This window comes from Alexandromys fortis, unplaced genomic scaffold (assembly GCF_014885135.2).
Source record: "Alexandromys fortis isolate MF-2015 unplaced genomic scaffold, M_Fortis_MF-2015_v1.1 scaffold_124, whole genome shotgun sequence".
Lineage (NCBI taxonomy): Eukaryota > Metazoa > Chordata > Mammalia > Rodentia > Cricetidae > Alexandromys > Alexandromys fortis.
In genome coordinates this window covers 282,969-300,868 of record NW_026067995.1, presented here as the reverse complement: position 1 = coordinate 300,868, position 17,900 = coordinate 282,969, and the positions used below count along the sequence as shown (strand labels likewise).

Sequence of the window (17,900 nt, the reverse complement as noted above, 5' to 3'; positions counted from 1 at the left end):
GAGTCACACTCAATTTAATATATGAATCAGGGTGGTGATACAGCCTAGGCCATAACTATACCACGGCCTTTCCACTCATTTGACAGATATGCATGCCCTCAAGAAATGAGTCTGAATATCCTCCTCAGGGCTGCCCGTGACACCAAGTAATATCCATAGAACTCCTGGCTTATAACCATCAGAATGGATTTTTACCCGGAAGAATGGATCTCAGTTACTTCTGAACAGAGACCTGTCATATTTACTTATTCGTTGACAATTTGGAAACAAACTGCAGGAAATTTTCCTAATACATTCTCTTGCAAGTTAATGGTGTTTTTTTTTTAATTTTTTTCACAAGTGAATAAATACATATCTATAAAAGGTGGGAAAAAACTTTCTGGCCAATATCATGCCTTCATTATTCTATTTCAGAAACATTGGTCTCTTGTTAAATAGTAAGATATTTAAGACACATGCAGGGGCTAGGGAGATGGTTCCATCAGTAAAGTACTTGCCTTGCAAACATGAGGAGCTGAGTTTAACCCCCCAAACACAGGTAAAAAAAAAATCTGTTGTGGTGTGTGCTAGTAAGGTGGAGACAAAGGTGTGGGGTTGCTGAATTGGTGTGCTCCAGGTTCATGGAGAGGTCGTCTAAAGTTAAGGTGGAAAGTGATAGAACAAGACACCACATATTGACTTCTGGCTTCCATATGCACAAGTGCACACACACACACACACACACACACCTGTATACACATACGTGTGAGTATGAACACACGAGGCTACATGCTAGTTAAATATATTTGTTACCCCAAACTACTATTCTGTAGAGGAAGTGAGAATTGTTCCCCAAAAGATATTTGCATGCATCTTTATGACATCAGTTAACAATCACACTTAAACCCAAAGGACAGAATGTCAACACCTCCACATCCATCTAATTTTAGAAAGTGATTCTGAAAATACCTAGCTAGAATTCCTCAGCTGCTACTGTCTCAAACATTCCTACACAGTATGTATGACAATCTGGAGAAGAATCAGAGGTCAACACTGGGCCCATGAACAAGTTGTCTTTGTGGGTTGAAAATGCAGAGTATTTGTATTTGATCTGCCTTCATGCTCTGTTGGTAAATTGTTCTGTGGTATAGCAACAGCGGGTTGGTGACTGTAATGCAGATGTTGCCATCTGCTGAATTTACCTGGTCATTACACTTGAGTTGCTTCTGAGAGCAGTCCTTTAGAAATATTTGAGGCAGTTCCTAAGTACTCTGTATTTTCATGTACAAATTGCTTTCTGTATAGTTCTAAAAACTGTTAGAACTTTGCAAAACTATTAGTAACTCTTTGCCTTTAATAAAGCCCTTTTATTAATAAAAATAAGTATTCATTATATGTAGACTTGACTCATCTATAAAGCCCAGAAAAATGGCAAGTGCCATCCCTTAGAACATAGAAAAGCTTACAGAGCAGTAACCCTTCTGCTATGATGCTGCTTGGGTTAAGTTTTTCCATCGCTACCTTCAAAAAGGCAAACACTATGTTGTTATTATCTGTTCAAAACTGCAGTATCAAGTACAGCTCCTTCTCTAACATAGTCCACAACCTGGACAGCTTAGAAGATTGGTCATAGACAGCTTCCCCGTGACAGTCTTCAATTGACCCCTTTTGCTTTTAGTTCATTTCACGTATTTCAGCCACACCGACATTTCAGAGTACTTAGTTATTCTGCTTAGTTATTTTGGTAGTATGATTTTTTTTTATAAAAGAAATTAAGCTAGTACATTACATAATAGAAGTGATGGGGAAGGATATTTAAGCAACTTAATTTTCCTTTCCTTAAAGAACTTGGTTTTCTTTCTTTTTTTTTTTTAAAGATTTATTTCTCATGTACACAGTGTTCTGCCTGCTTGTACACCAGATCTCACTCTTGATGGTTGTGAGCCACCATGTGGCTGCTGGGAATTGAACTCAGGACTTCTGGAAGAACAACCAGTGTTCCTAACCTCTTAGCCATCTCTGCAGCCTGAACATGATTTTCAAATTAAAGCCAGTGTTGCTTGTCCCTTCTCTTGCATTTCTCTACTTTGGTACATAGTGGAAAGCTGTCTGTTGAGCCACCCCATGTCTGCCTTAGTGACAGGAGCTCATCTCACAAGTGCAGTTAATTGTTCTTTGGGAGTCTGAATTCACTTCTTTGCACAGAACATGCCAAGGGTGGACAACCATGGGGAATTTTTTGAAGTAGCTTCGTCTTTCCATGCACTTTATTGTTTATGATGGTAGTCTACAAATTTATAAAAAGGAAACTGAGAAAGAACTGGAAGATTTTTATAACTTCAGATGCTTCTATATCTTGATTAGACAGTGGATAATTTGAAACTCTTATACAGAAAAGGAACATGTTTAGACAGCCATGATAAAATCGAGGGTATCAAAGGAATCAAACATTCATAACTTTTATAAAAGAAATTTGAAGCATATCACATGATATTAAGAAAACATACCTTGTTCTAGTTTGCTTTCTGTTGCTGTGCTAGATACCATGTTCAAAGTCAACTTGGGGAGGAAAAGGTTTATTTGGCTCATGCTTTCCAGGGCACAGTCAATCACTGAGGGAACTGAGGTCATTTCTTTGATCATGTATCTTCCCCATGTAACATGTCGTTAGAGGTACAAATGTTCTAGGACAAATACTTACACATATCATGAGTTCTGTGTTTGAAAATAGGAACTTTCATTTATTCAGTTGGCAAATATTTAATTGTTTATGGTAAGTACTATACTTCATTTTATATGGATAAATATCGCAAGTTCTCAGTTTAGGAAAATTTTTGTTTGTTGAGGGAGTCTGACTTTAAACATACTGGCCACACAAGCAGTACGATGTAATAACAACACCTTACATGCAGACAAGTACAGAGTGCTGTGAACACACGTAGCAGTGACAACATCACAAAGGAGGGCCTTATACGGAGTTTAAAGGAGGCTTGGAGATTAACCCAGTGAGCTGTGATACAGAGAGGCATCGGTAAACCGTAGTGGAATTTGGTCTGTTTCAAGAAGAAATAGAGAGAGAGGGAAAGGGAGAAGAAGAGGGAGATGGAGGGAGGCAGGGAGGAAGTGCTCCAAGAGAACCCTGGAGAACAGCTAGCATGGTCAGCTATCCTCAGCTCAGTGCTGGAAGATTTAAGCAACACATGATAAAGTTTGCCCTTTAAAAGGGCAGTCTCATAGCTAAGTGCTATTCTCTTTCTCTGGGACAAAGCTCAGCGTCTTTTTTCTTTTTCTTTTTTTGGCTTAATAATGTCCAGATCACTAACACATTGAGTTTTGTGCATAATATAGTGTGCCATAATTTCTCAACTCTCCACAGAGTATGAAATAGCCAGACATCCGTAACATCCATAAATGAAGGAACGCAATGGTATCCCACTAAACTTTATGTATACATGTCAAAATATGAATGCCATGAACTCTTGATTGTGTGAAGTCATGAGAAATGTCCTATTTTTTTTTTTAAAGTTTAGTGGCACGTGCCTTTAATCCCAGCACTCAGAAGGCAGAGGCAGGAGGATCGCTGTGAGTTCGAGGCCAGCCTGGTCTCCAAGAGTTAGTTCCAGGACAGGCTCCAAAGCTACAGAGAAACCCTGTGTCCAAAATCCCCACCCCCCCAAAAAAAAAGTATGAAAATCATTCTTAGTTTGTAACCTTGCAAAAGGAGATGGTGGCTATTTTTGTCCATTGTGCTGTAGTTTACTAACTTGTATAATTTCTATATCTTTTTATCTTTTCCTGTACCTCTCATGATACTTTTTTTAAAATATGGCACGTTCTTAAGTTGTTTCTAGTTTTCCAGCACTTTAGTAAAGAGATGACCAATTTTAAATGAAAAATGAGATTATAAGTATTCCTTTTCTAGTTCTTTACCTTACTATTACATTTTTCCATGGACGAATTAGTGTAATATAGTTGGCCTATTCCATTTTTCCACATATGGGATTTTAAGAAAAAAGGTAATTTTGTTTTTTTCTTGTTTAATTCCTTCCAGTGTTAGATTTGGTGCTTGCTTGCATTCAAACCAATACTTGGTTGTTTTCACCTTTTCTTTACCTGGTAATATCTTTTCTAAATTTAATTTTGTCATCCTGTAGTCATTAAAAAAAACACAGTGAAAAATACTACAACAACAAAACATGAAAGTAGGAGAGAGATTTAGGAAGGAGTTTGGTGAGGGCACATAAAAGCAGGTAAGGTATAACTTTGATCAAAGACCATCTTTATATTATATATTTATATGAATATAATAATAGCTAAAAGGGGGTTGTAGAATTGAGAATATCAATAGAGTAAATTGTATACAAGTGTTATTATAAATTTTTAAAAAAGATTTATTTATTATGTATACAATATTCTGCCTGCATATGTCCCTATAGACCAGAAGAGGGCGCATCATATCTCATTATAGATGGTTGTAAGCCACCATGTAGTTACTGGGAATTGAACTTGACCTTTGGAAGAGCAGCCAGTGCTCTTAACCTCTTAATTAAAAATTTTTAATTAAGCAAAAAGCACCAAGCTGCTTTCAACTGTTGGCTGTATAATTGGATAAACTGTTTTCTTTATATACATCAAGATGAATACCATCCATATGATTTGAGATCTATAAAAAAAAATGTTTTACTTATTCCTGCTTGCTCTTTTCTCATATATTACCCAAGCCAGTGGAAATAGTAAGGGCAGACTTGGTCCAAATTCCATTTGAACTTTATTCTTTGTGCAGTATTGGACAACTTAATAAGCTCTTGGAGCTGAAGTTTTCTTATGTAATTTAAAACTGCATGGTCACTGAATGGGAATTTCCACCCACCTTTCCCTTTTTAGCATAACCTTTTATCACATGACTGTAGCCATGTTGAATGATTTGGGAGAAGAGCAGTCATTTGGTGTCGGAGACAGTATTTGTTTTGATTTGTAGATACAGACTTAGACAGTAAGAACCAACTACAGCAGTGGTTCTCAACCTTCCTAACGCTACAACCCTTTAATACAGTTCTTCATATATCAGTACCCCAACTATAAAATTATTTCATTGATACTTCATAACTAACTTTGCCACTGTTATGGATTGTAATGTAAATATCTGATATGCAGAATATCTGATCTGTGACCCCCAAGGAGGTCATGACCCGCAGGTTAAGAACCACTGAACTGGAGTATCCCAGATAGGAATTACTGACACTTAAATAACGATATACATGGTGAACATGGTCTCAACTTTTCATTAATCTTTCCTTTGCCTTGTCCTTTTTCACTTCTGAAAACCTAGGTTTGATAGTTCTCTGGAAGACCTACTTAAGAGCGGACCTCACCCACCTGCAACTCCCCAAATAGCCACACTTTCTAAAGTAGCAGCCACTTACTCTAGGTAGAGTTCTTTTCTTCTCAGTTGTTTCCATTTCAATGCTGGTGATAATTCTAAATACTAACCTCACTGAGAATGAGAGCATGATCATGGATTAAGGAGCCGATGTCATTATTTTTTGTGTGCTTTGGTTTGGCTTTTAACTTCTAATATAGAATGAGAAAATCTGTGTCTTGTTTATGCACTTCGTGATTTGCTAAATGAACTGAGTTTGGCTTAAGTCTGTCCTTAAATTCAATAGTATACCTCTAAAAGAAGAGAGACATGTTTCAGACATCCCAGACATGTTCTCAGAGTATAGAGGAGAAAGATACTACCTGTAAGACGTTGATAATTCTTTCAAATTATTCCTTTTATCATTGGATAAAGGAACTTCATTAGTTTCCTCTTCTCCCAACTACAGGCTGGGTTAGCTGATGTATTTTTAGCTGACTATTTTATACCGTGTTTCTATTTATTACTCACCATCACTTTTCCCCGGTGGCAACTGCTGACTCTAAGAAAGAGTGATTCAGAAACCCAAACAAACATTAAATCACTAGGTAACTGTTCATCCTAGCACGCTTTGTCATCTGCATAAAAAAAAGCATCTTTATTTTCTCTGTCCTGGCCCCAATTCTTCTTTTTCTAACGATTCACAGAAGTTGTTCAAACTTCGCCACACAGTTCCATTTCATGGATTACTTAAAAAAAAATATTTACATCACGTTTCTATATAATATGTTAAACTGACTTCCTGTAGTTTCTTCACTTTTTTTCCAGTGGCTTATAAAGCTATGTCTGTGGAGTTGGGTGCTTCCCAAACTCTTTAGAAGAGATTGTAGACCTAGGCCCTCCCTCACAGTTTCCTTCAGCTGGAGCCTGTGTTGGGTTTGGCTCATGATGTGTTGGAGGTGGCCATTGTGGCACAAACTTTTAAAACAAAAGTAGTTAGAGTGTTCTAGTAATGTTATTAGTAACTTACACCCAAAGAGGAATATAAGAGGGAAATCCCACACCATGTTTTTTTTAGACTATCCTGTTTAGTTTAAAATGAAAAAAAAAACTTAATTAAAATTTAATAACCAATTTTAGGAGTGCATTCTAAATGCTGGAATGTAAATTCCTGACCATATATTTTATTGTTTGAAAAAATACTTTAAGTCTTAAGGACTCTTCTGAATATGAAATTTTACCTCATTTAAAAATGTTACAGAGCTAACTCAAAATAGAAATGGAGAACCTTGCAAAGAAGGTGATGTTTTGTTATTTGTTTTCTCGTAATTTATATTATTTGTATTATTGTATAATGTTATTTATATTCTTGTAATTACTGTTTATTTTTGAAAAGATTCCTACCATCCAGAATAATTCAACTTAGATTATTTTAAAGTTATGTCTTGTTCATGTTAATAAATGTTGCTGCATCTGAACATGTAGGCATCTCATAAAATGCCATGTCCTTGATGTACATCTACTCCGAGACAACACTTCTCATGTAAAGCCTGCTTAGGAAAAACTCCTTATCCCTGCTTATAGAAATCCGGTCTTTATTTTCAGATTCAGTTTCTGCTTTGTTGTATAGGTGTCACTCTTCCAATATGTGTTATATAATATCAATGCACTTATCATAGGAGGGGGCATAATTGACATTTTAGAGTGCTTGGTGACAAACAGTCTGTCCTAGGTAGGCTCACACATTTAGTTTAAATGTCTGGAATTGGGGGCACATAAGTAAGTGCCTGAACACCCGCCACACTTTGAAATGAGTGGCTCACCTTTATGTCTAATACTGATCTAGAATGCGTGCTGACTTGTGTTTATTCTGCTGCCTTTTCTTACTCTCATTTCCTCTTCCTCTGTCTTTCTTTCCCTATCAGTGTAAGCAGCTCTACAAGGACTGTAGAAGGTTCTGGAACCTTTTCTGCCTTCTCCCCTCCTGCTAGATACAGTGCTGCAGTTGTCAGTGGTGCGGCTGCCACTGTGTCTGCTGCTCTTGCTGCAAAAACCAGGTAGAATTGTGAGTGTTGTGTCTGTCTGTGGTCCCAGCAACCTCCAGTGTCTGGCAGGAGAGAACAGACGTGACCCGTCCAGTTGTAGGATTCTGTAATGAGCTCCCCCTCCTGTGGTGAGCATTTCATACAGGTTGTGGGTAAATCCATGGGACTGGAGAATGTTCTTTAGTTGCTCCCTGTCTCATTTTGCATGGCTGCCACTTACGTGTGTCTCTCAGGTGTGCCCACTATTATGGAAAGTCTTACAGACTTTTCATAGCTTTCAGTTGTGGTTGAGGTGGAATCAGAAAGAAATCACGTATCTGTTGAGGCTATCTTATTCCACAGCACGGGTGAACTGAAGCCTAATTGCCCTCTGAAGCAGCCCTTCTGCAATCTTTGTTTCTGTTACTCCTACCACATTTATTGGTTTAAATGCTTTTGAAAGTCAGCCTTGAGTGACTGTAGTGAAAATTTCAACTTTTTTTTTTTTTTTTTTTTTTTTTAAGATAAAGTCTCTCTGTATAGTCCTAGCCATCCTGGAACTCATAATGTCTACCAGATAGCCTCAAACTCACAAAGATCCACCTGACTCTACTTCCTAAATACTGGGAATAAAGGTGTGTGCCACCACGGCCAGCCAAATTTCATCAGTTTTATTTCAATGAGTAAAATAATATAATGAATTCATAATATTTCTATTCATTCTTCTCCACTGCTTTGCGTTGCTTTTCTCTCTTCCTCCTCCCTATTTCTGTCTCATCCTTAAAGGAAATATTTCAGATCATAGACTGAAAACCCACTTTCTTCTGTGGATACTGCATGTTTTCACTGAAGCCCTTCTCTGAATGCTTGCCAGGCTCTCCGGCCCTGAAAACTCCCTGTTCCTAATGAATTCCCTTTGCATCAGCACTGTTCCCAAGCCTCTAGCTTTTTCCTGTCTTCAGTTCTCCGAAAAGTCAAGTGGCTCTATCCATGTTAAGAAAAGCAGGTACTATGGGGAGGAACATGGTGCATGGCGTGTGGAGGTTTGCTTCCTCTAACAACATATTAACTATGGTAACAGGCCATATGAGAAAATCAAAGAACTGTTTATCCAATTTGAGTTAGCTGCAATTTCAGAGTAATGCATTTTAGTGTACATGCATGCTAATTTATTTGCTTATCCTCTGTGATATCTTTTACTAGCACATTTGATGTTTGGTATGAAGTTATGAATGTTTGAACTGTAGTGGAATCCTGACTTTTATCACATGACTATAGCTGTAGTACTTCTTCTAAAAGCTTGAATGGTTAAATATAAAATACTGTATTATAGCCATTTGCCATAGAGCCCAGAGCTAGGTGGATATCATTCCTTCTGTTAACTAGATGTGGAATTTGGGTGCTTGCAAAAGAAGGTGGAGAGGGTACCTGTTGTACTAAGTCTGGGTGGGGAAGGAGTAAACGTAGTACAGAGAATAAGCCTATCCAGAGCCCATAGTTCCCACAGCAGCAGGAGAGCTGATTTAGGCATATAAATTATAGCTGAGTCTCACAGACTTTGACCAACATGCTGTCAGCTCTCCACTCTGCTAGTGACCATGCCCAGTGCAGTGTTTCCATCGTCTGCATGAGTGCCTCTCAGTTGACAGGACTGTCGCTTTGTAAGGCACAGGGCTTGTGCTTTGAGTGTTTCCATATTAGGATTGCTCCCTTTGTTGAACCGCATCCATCTTGCTGCAGATTGTATTTATGAGTAGTACACAAAAGATAACTGTGTATCATAAGATGTGCAAGGGTTGCCAAGGTCTTTTCATACCTCGGGCCATCTAGTATTGCTCCTTCTGACAACCAGACTCGCTAGCCTTGGCATTGGATTCCTGTCATCCAGTTTACTGCCTCACAGGTTTGGCAGGTATCTTAGAGGTGAATTTTAATGTCTTCAGATGATAATATGGTAATGATTTGGACTTCAGTATTTCTGAATTTCATTTTGGATATAAGCTGCTTTTTAAGAGTTTCAGTTTTCTAGCTCATTATTTTTATGATTCACACGAGTAATTTAACCTCAGAATAGAAAGTTCCTGTGTATAGTATTTTAAAGCTAATTTATTGGCAATGATTAAATATATTGAAGATAGTTTTTTCATGATTTGGATATGTTTATTAGCCTTTCATATATTAAGCTCACATTCTATGTCCTAAATATTTATATTTATTCTGCTTGGATTGCATGGGCTTTCTGTCACCAAGTGTAAATTGCCTTATTTAAAGTTTAGATAGATAGTAGTCCTGGAAGTAAAATAATGGCCTATCCCAAAGCTTTTAAAAGATGTTCATTTATCCACTATGCAGTAATCTTTGAACTTTTTCCATTAATGTCTTTGTGTTGACTTTAATGTGTTCAACATTCATATTAAGTGGCAATTTTTTTTACTATTTATAAAAATTATTAAATTTCTTAAATTTTTCATTGTATAGCATGTTTTATCATCTAGCAGGTTTTAACTTCTCACTAAAATAAGGAATCATAGAAGATGATGAAAGTATTAAACTTAAATTTGAGAAAATAAAAATAAGGAATGATATTTCAATAAAATTCAAGTATTCTATGATCTCTCAAAATTGTTTAGGGTGGAATATTCTGGACTACACCTAGGGTTTTGTTTTTGGTTTTTTTTTTTTTTTTTTTTTTTTTTTTTTTNTTTGGTTTTTCGAGACAGGGTTTCTCTGTGGAGCCTGTCCTGGAACTAGCTCTGTAGACCAGGCTGGTCTCGAATTCACAGAGATCCGCCTGCCTCTGCCTCCCTAGTGCTGGGATTAAAGGCGTGCGCCACCACCGCCCGGCCTACACCTAGGTTTTCATTTCACTACAGGAACCCACATGATTCCTATGCAGTCATTCACATGACTGTGAAAGAGAGACAGAGAGAGAGAGAGACAGACAGAGACAGAGAGAGACAGATGGATGGAAGGAAGGGAAGGGAGGAAGGAGCAAAAGAAATAGGGTTCTGGGATGAAGCCTTAGCCTGCAGGGATCCTTTACTAGTGAGCTCACATGAACAAGTTTTATTCCTGCAGCAGGGGTCATAGCACATGTGCACAGTAGTGTCTGCTACGGAAGCCCATTCAAGGTGGAGGAAAGGTGTTATTGGGGCATATTACCTGCATTTCGAGTCTAGAATTTTGGTCCCATTTGGGGTATCAGCATAAGCCATATTGCTTCCACAATTTCAGACAGTGAGACACTCGTCATTTACAGATAGTTTTATAGCATTGTAGGGGACGGTTTGCCCGACCAAATTCCCACATGCTAGCTAAGGCTTTGCAAATAGACCTTCCTAAGGCTAGGCTAGGTTGGGCAGTCACATATCTCTCATGCTAAAAGGTAACTGAGGTTCAAGAGGCTTTAGGGAAGTAGATACTCTCAGTCATTTGGTAATGGAGTGAGCAGTGAATCTGAAATGTAACTGAAGCAATCATACATTGTATAATGTATTTTACTGAAGTCATTTATAAAGAATCTTATTTTTGGTAGTCTCTTCCTCTAGCTGTGTATTTCAGTTATTGAAAAAATTAAATGTCTGTGCATAGAATTATTTAATCTGTCTATATTAAAACATATAATGTATAAAAATAGTCATGTATAAAAAATTGGAAGTTTATTATTGTTGTTATGGCTATTATTATATGCCATAGTCTAGAAAAATAACCACTTTTACATTACTGTGTGATTCCAAAGCTTGGATTTTATAGTTTTGGGCTCTTTAAGTTATTACTCTGGATATACATGTATGATTATAAATATCAAATGGTTTGGTAATAAAAGCTACATGATCCGCTAAACTAAGGTGTTGATAGGAATAGAGGGGAATCCACTACTGCAAGGATTGCTTATATAATTTTCAGTAGTACAATTTCTTGTTGGAGACTCGTTAAATAATTTTGAGCATTCAGAACAAATGCTACCTGCTTCTTTTCCTTCTTGAAAAGAAGAAGCCCTTCATGATTTCAGAATTATTTTTGTATTATTTGCATGTAAAGCCCTGGGCTTCCCCGTGGTATCTTCATTTAGACGTGGCCTTTGTTGGTTTCCCTCTCTGCATTTTCCGTCTCCCCACTGACACGTTCCGCCACCAGTGTCCCCTCTCCACTTTAACATCAAGTGTGTTCCCTTCACTTTCAGGGTTCTCTTTTTTAAAAATAAAAGCTCATCAGTATTTTGTTTTTCTTAAAGCTCTAATAGATCTGGGGGGAAAAAAAAGAGAGTCGTTGCTAAATTAGACTGTTGCCCCTCACCACAGCTGTCTCCTTCCCTTCCCTACAGTAGCACTCAGGAGCCTTCTCAGCAGTCAGCGTCACCCGGAGCTTCACCTCTGAGCAAGTCTGAGAGCCTAGAGACCCCAGGTTCAAGCAGGCCAGGCGTGGCTGGCCTCAAGACGGCTGCTGCCTTCAAGCCTGTAGGATCCACCGGCGTTGTCAAGTCACCAAGCTGGCAGCGTCCAAACCAAGCAGGTATTTTTTTTTTAAATCTTACTTATGGCTTTTCTTTGAAATTATGAAAATGTGGTCTAGCATGTACAATAGACTTTCCTAGAGAAAACCATTCTCAACCTTGCAGGTTTAGAAGAACTATAAAGAAAGTCAATGGTTGCTTTGCTCTTCAGAGTGCCTCGCTGTCATCCTCTGTGCCTCATACAGTTGCCCTTGCTTGTTCTGGAGAAGTATAGAGCACAAGGACAAAACACTATAAATAGGGCATTTACATCCTTGACACCCAGCACCTCAGACTCGGTGAGAAAGCTCAGTTCTCAGTCAGAACTCTGAAATCACCCACCTCTCTGACCCTTGGTCTTCTGATACATAAAACGCAGGAAGTCTAGACCACTTACTGTTTCTCCAACATAAGCAGCATTTATGGTTATATCGCAGAAGTAGCTCTGTTAGGAGTAAGGAGGTAATTTACTCAGGTCCTTACCGCATCAGTCTGAAGACCTGATCCAGAACTCATGTAGACAAAACTTCCATAGTTGTGTGTGCTTGTAACGCCAGCATCAGGTCTGAACTGAACTGAAAAAGGAAGGTCCCTAGCCCACCTGGCCTGCTCAGCAAGTCGCAGGTGCACGCCCTCTCTCTCTCTCTCTCTCTCTCTCTCTCTCTCTCTCACACACACACACACACACACACACACACAAGAGGGTCCCTAGCACCTGCTAGCTTGCCCACCCGGCCTGCTCAGCAAGTTCCAGACACACACACACACACACACACACTAACTCTCACACACTCCCTCTCTTAAATGAAGGGTGAAACTACACAAAATGTTGCCAGCCCCAATTCAGCTACACACCTTCTTGTTTTTTCCCTTCTCCTGGATGATGGTGTCACATAAGTTCTGTTTACTACCTGGCCATTATTTACAGTCTTGTATCTGATGAACTCCAGGATGCTCAAGCCCATTGACATGTTTGCTGTGCAGTGATAACAACAAATGCAGTGTGTCTGAACGTGTGATTCCCTACCCTGGGGAATGGCACATCCACTCAGTCATCAGCAGCAAATTGTGAACTTTGGATCCCACTCCTAATTCTCACAGTAACTAATGTGCGCTGGCTGTCTGTTCTAGTACTTATCAAGCATTTTTTCTCTTCTGCCAAGCTGTTGCTATGTCTCAGACCCTCACCATTGTGTTGCTACTTAATGTACTTTGTAACATGCTGTTGATTCTGTGGAGAAGCTACAAGCATTTTTACCCCTCAGTATGCATGGAAGATTGAGCAAAGGCTCACTTGCAGATGCACAAATCCCTGATTGGAAATGACATAATATTTGCATTCCCTGATGGCCAAAGATGTTGAATACGTTATTAGCCATTTGTATTTCTTCTCGCAAACTCTGTTCAGTTCTAATGCCCATTTGGGGGTTGGGTTATTTGTTTATTTGATGTTTAGGGTTTTTTTTTTTTTTTTTAGTTCTTTGTCTGCTCTAGATAGCAGCTTTCTATTAGATATATCCCCCTAAAAGTGTTTTCTTGTTCTGTAGGGGCCCCTTTACTTGATTGGAGATTTCCTTTAATGTAGAAAAGCCTTTTTAATTTCATAGAATGCCATTTGTCAGTTGTTGGCCTTAGTTTCTAAACAGCCAGATTCCTGTTCAGAAACTCTTTACCTGTTCCAGATCTTTAGTGTCCTCCCTGCCTTTCCCATTAACCAAGAGCAGTTCCAGGGTTACATGCACAAGACTGACACTAGACTGGGCCCCTCCCTATTCTGGACTGGTTGAAGGAGGCTCATGAGGCCCCACCCACCCCTTCCTGGGAAGCTGGTCACATTTAGTGAGTTGCTAAATGGGCACACTATCTTTGTTAGTGGTGTAGCCACTAATTAAGTGGGCCATAGTCGAGTAAGTGGTCCTCCACCATGTTCATGCTTCCAACCCTTGAAGCTCAGTGAGTCCCCAAAGTATACATATATGCTTCTGCTTTAGCCTGTTCCTAGGTTACCTACTCAATACAGTGTAAGGAATGCGTATACACTGCTGCACTGTATTGCTTAGGAAATATGATGTAGGTGGTTAGTACATACTTGTTTTTTCCGCACAGACATTTTCTATCCATTGTTGGCTGAACTTGCCAATATAGAAACTTCAGCACGGAGAGCTGGCTGTGGCTGTGCTGTGATGGAAAGAGGCTAGGCGATTGCATATGATACAGACTTCTTTAAAAGAAGTTAGACTGCTGTATTATTTCTAAAAACAAAATGCTCAGACTAATGCTGGCTGCTGATACCTGTGGGCCATGGCAATGGCAGAACCTATTTTTTTTGGGGAGGAAAATGTGATAAAGCACAGCGATACTGTGCTATTTCCATTTATTTCAGACCTTGTCTGATGACAGGGACTCACTGTAGTTACTATATATATGTATTTAATGCTAAATTTTTTTTTTTAAGAAAAACATGGCTTTGATGTAATTGGAAGGTGACAGGACATTGCCTTATAAAATAAAAAGCACTAAATTCCTGAGGTCGAAACTGAAGTGCAGATAGAAAACATAGATGATGGTTATGGTAGTTCAAGTAAGAATCCCTGGAGGAAAAAAAAAAAAAAAAAAAAGAATCCCTGGAGGAAACAGTACATGAAAGTGACCACAAGAGGGCGATAGAACCCTTCTCCAGTGAGTCTTATTAGAGAGTAATCAAATCAGGCAACAACAAGCACCTGTAATCATGACCCGTATGCTTAGTGTTTAAAACATAATATTTTTGTAAAAACAATAGGTAATTTAATATGAGAAATATTGCAACATGGTAAATATCATATAACATAAAACAGTATTACCAAATATTTTTCTGTTGTGAATTGTAATTGAATTACATCATGACCCTTAGCTCAAATTAGAAAATACTTTTGAGATAATTCTGTTACCTTAGTCCAAGGACCTAAAAATAAGCACTTAGTGGTTTTTTTTTTTACTGATGAATGCTAATTAGTTTACATTATGTTGTAAAGTTAAAAAAAATCTAATTCCCAGGCTCTTATGTTTTTAATATAGTGTACCTGGAAGTACGTCATTGAAAAAAAAACACACACACACACAAAAAGAAACCGCTTTAGAATCTACTGTATTTGACAGCCATAAGGGTTTCCTAAAGAAGATTTGAAAGTCCTTTGGAATTAGGACATGGCTGGTCGTTCTTTACTTCGCCTTTGAAAGCAGCAATGCAGGTCAAAGAGCTGCAGAACCTGACTGTGCAGGTCACTGGGCCGTGTGGCGCCCAGCATTAAAGCCGGTGACGTTGCTGCCGCTACACTAAGAGCTTCACGCTTGTTTTTCTAGTTCATCCATAGCTTTGCTCTAGTTTCTAGCGAGGAAAGAAAAACAGATTTGTTCTTACCCTGCCACCAAGTGAATTATTTTAAAATAATCCAACAGTTGTCTCGGAGAGAGGATCAAAGTCATCGAGTTCCAGTCGGGTCGGCCCAGTTGATTCTGAAATCAGTTTAATATCTCAGAGATAGCATTTACTTTGGCTTTATGTCTGTTGGGATATATTTGTACACGTTTATGGGGTACATTCTGATAATTTGGCACATGTATACCATGTTTGATGATCAAATCACTTATAACACTTCCATGTCTTAAAAAGATCCATCATTTGATTGTTCTGGAATTTTGTACTCCTGTGCTGTAGCCAGCATGTTCCCAAAATGAGATGGCGTGGTGCAGAAGATACCAGAGTGTTTTGATGCGCTATTAAAATCTGACAACTCAGAAAGGTAAAAAAAAAATTTAAAAAGTCAAACTCATGAATGGATATAATTTAGTTTTAAGGTAACTTTTCAAAATACTTTCAGCAATTTAATAGTACCATAATCAACTTTTTAATGTTACTTAATATAATGAGGGATGCATTAAGCATTTTCAACATTCGGAAATCTCACAATTATATAGCATCCACATTACCACTATAGATGTAGCTTTTTTAAAAACCTATATTGAATTCACTTTTATTTGTTTGCAGATCCCGGGTTATACCCAGGGTCTTGCACGTGCTGGGCATCTGCTGTAGCACTGAGCTATATCCTTCAGTATTTATGTATCTATTAAATTTTTATTCACGAACGCTTCATATTGTATATAAATAAATGGTGAGATGAATATTTTTAAACCTTTGAAGATTTAATAGTAAGAGTTTAAAAATGTATTTCTGTGTTTTTGTAGGTGACCTAATTTGCTATGTAATGCTTTTTCTAGATTCCTAGTAAGTTATGATTACCAGATTAGGCAAACTTAGCTCACTAGATGCAAATACATGTATAAAAATATTACTGTCTTACCAAATATAGTAAAGCATATTTTCAGGAAGGCACGAAGGGCCACTTTGTGTTGGCATACATTAATTAGCTTAATCAAACACAGAATGAGAATGAATTTGCTAGAATACAAGCAGTACCTTACTAGGCCAGGCTCCATTGTTCATTGAACTCGGTTTTGTGGTGATTTTGGCTCTGGTGTATATGATGTGTGTCCATGGGACACGAGTTTTAGAGGGCTAGCCTTTTCAGTTTTCTGTTTCTGGTTTTCAGCAGGGTCTCATTGTATGGAGGTTCCTCTGCCGACACCTCCATAGCAGTTATGGTTGTAGGTTTGTACCACTGTGCCCAGCTCTGCGCCTAACACTTTAGACTCTACAATTTCTTTGTTAAAATAAGGCTCTTGAAGTACCTTTGTAGCACTGTTTGAACGGATGGTCTGATGTATTGACATGCTTGGTGTGTAAAAGATAGGGCAAGAAGGGTTTGGATTCCACCCTTTGATCCTTTCTTAACAGTGCCCATTATTTACACTGTTATAAGCCAGCAAAACAGATGTCACAAAACTTCAGTATCTGCAGATGTTTCTGGGCTTCCTGCTGCAGACAGTGTAACTTCTTCGTGGGGGCTTCAGTCAGTTCCCTCCTAGTCTCCACTGACTTCTGCAGCCTCATTTTGTAAGGTTGCTCCGTATAGCTCCATCCTGCTAAGGTTCCTAACATTCTTTATTCACAAACCCCCATGCCTTATACAGGCTACTCTTGTGTGAAAGACTTCGCCTGGCCCCCTACTCCCAAGCTCTTCTGTTCAAAGACGGTTTGCCACTTTGTACAATGCCTTTGAGCTCTCTGGCTGAACACTTATTCTTTCTCCTATACAGCTTTGGTAATGTCCTTACCATTGAATTCATCACACTCATTTTAGTTGTTTGTGCATGTCTTCTATCACTGTTTATATAGCCCATGAAGGGCCAGGCCAAGGCTTACCAATCCTTGCTTTAGAGCACCTTCCCGATGCGTGGCAGTTCCTTTGGTAAATGTCAGTGAGTGAGTGCACAGACCAAATTGTCTTATTTTGGAACTCTTCATGTAATTTTGGGGATAGAACATTCCTTTTGGGCTTGGCATTCCTTTAAGGGTTACTGAACAAAGACAAAAGCAGTATCTGGCGAAGAAACTATTTAAAAACACCGAAGAACTAAGGACAAGAGCATGTTAGTCTCGTGAAGCGTTAAATTCAAGGTGGTGAACATAAGCTGTAATTGGTGCTGTCTTCTATGCCCAGTAATTCAGAATATTAGCAGTTCTGTAACCATTACTATAGCAGGCTTTCTTGTTGGATTACCTTTGAACCACCAGCCTGAAAATAATGGCTTAGAGACTTAAATATAATGAAAGTTTGGCCTTAGCTTAGGGTTGTCCCCCAACTAGCTCTTTATAACTTAATTAACCCATATATATTTAATCTACTTCTGCCACACGTCTTGGTTATCTCTTAGTATGACAAATCCTATTTGGTTCAAGTCTGCTGGTGAAGTCATCACCTAGGTTTTTCCTCCCAGTTTCTTTTTCTGTCTGTGTCCAGAAATTCCACCTATTGCTCCTGCCTAGCTATCGGCTGTTCAGGTTTTTATTACACCAATCACAGCAATACATCCTCACATAGGGTACAAATATCCCACGACAATTTTCTTTCTCTTAAAAAAGTAAGGAATTCATTGTACCTAA

The 17,900-nt window shown here is 38.5% G+C and overlaps 1 protein-coding gene across 2 annotated transcripts in view; it reads left to right on the top strand.

Moving 5' to 3' along the window:
* Pdlim5 (PDZ and LIM domain 5) overlaps window positions 1-17,900 on the top strand; it is a 147,783-nt gene that overhangs the window by 96,501 nt on the left and 33,382 nt on the right. For both annotated transcript variants that reach the window (XM_050160152.1, XM_050160151.1), the window contains exon 8: window positions 11,687-11,874. In XM_050160152.1, the coding sequence (XP_050016109.1) occupies window positions 11,687-11,874 (188 nt within the window). The remainder of the gene's footprint in view (window positions 1-11,686; window positions 11,875-17,900) is intronic.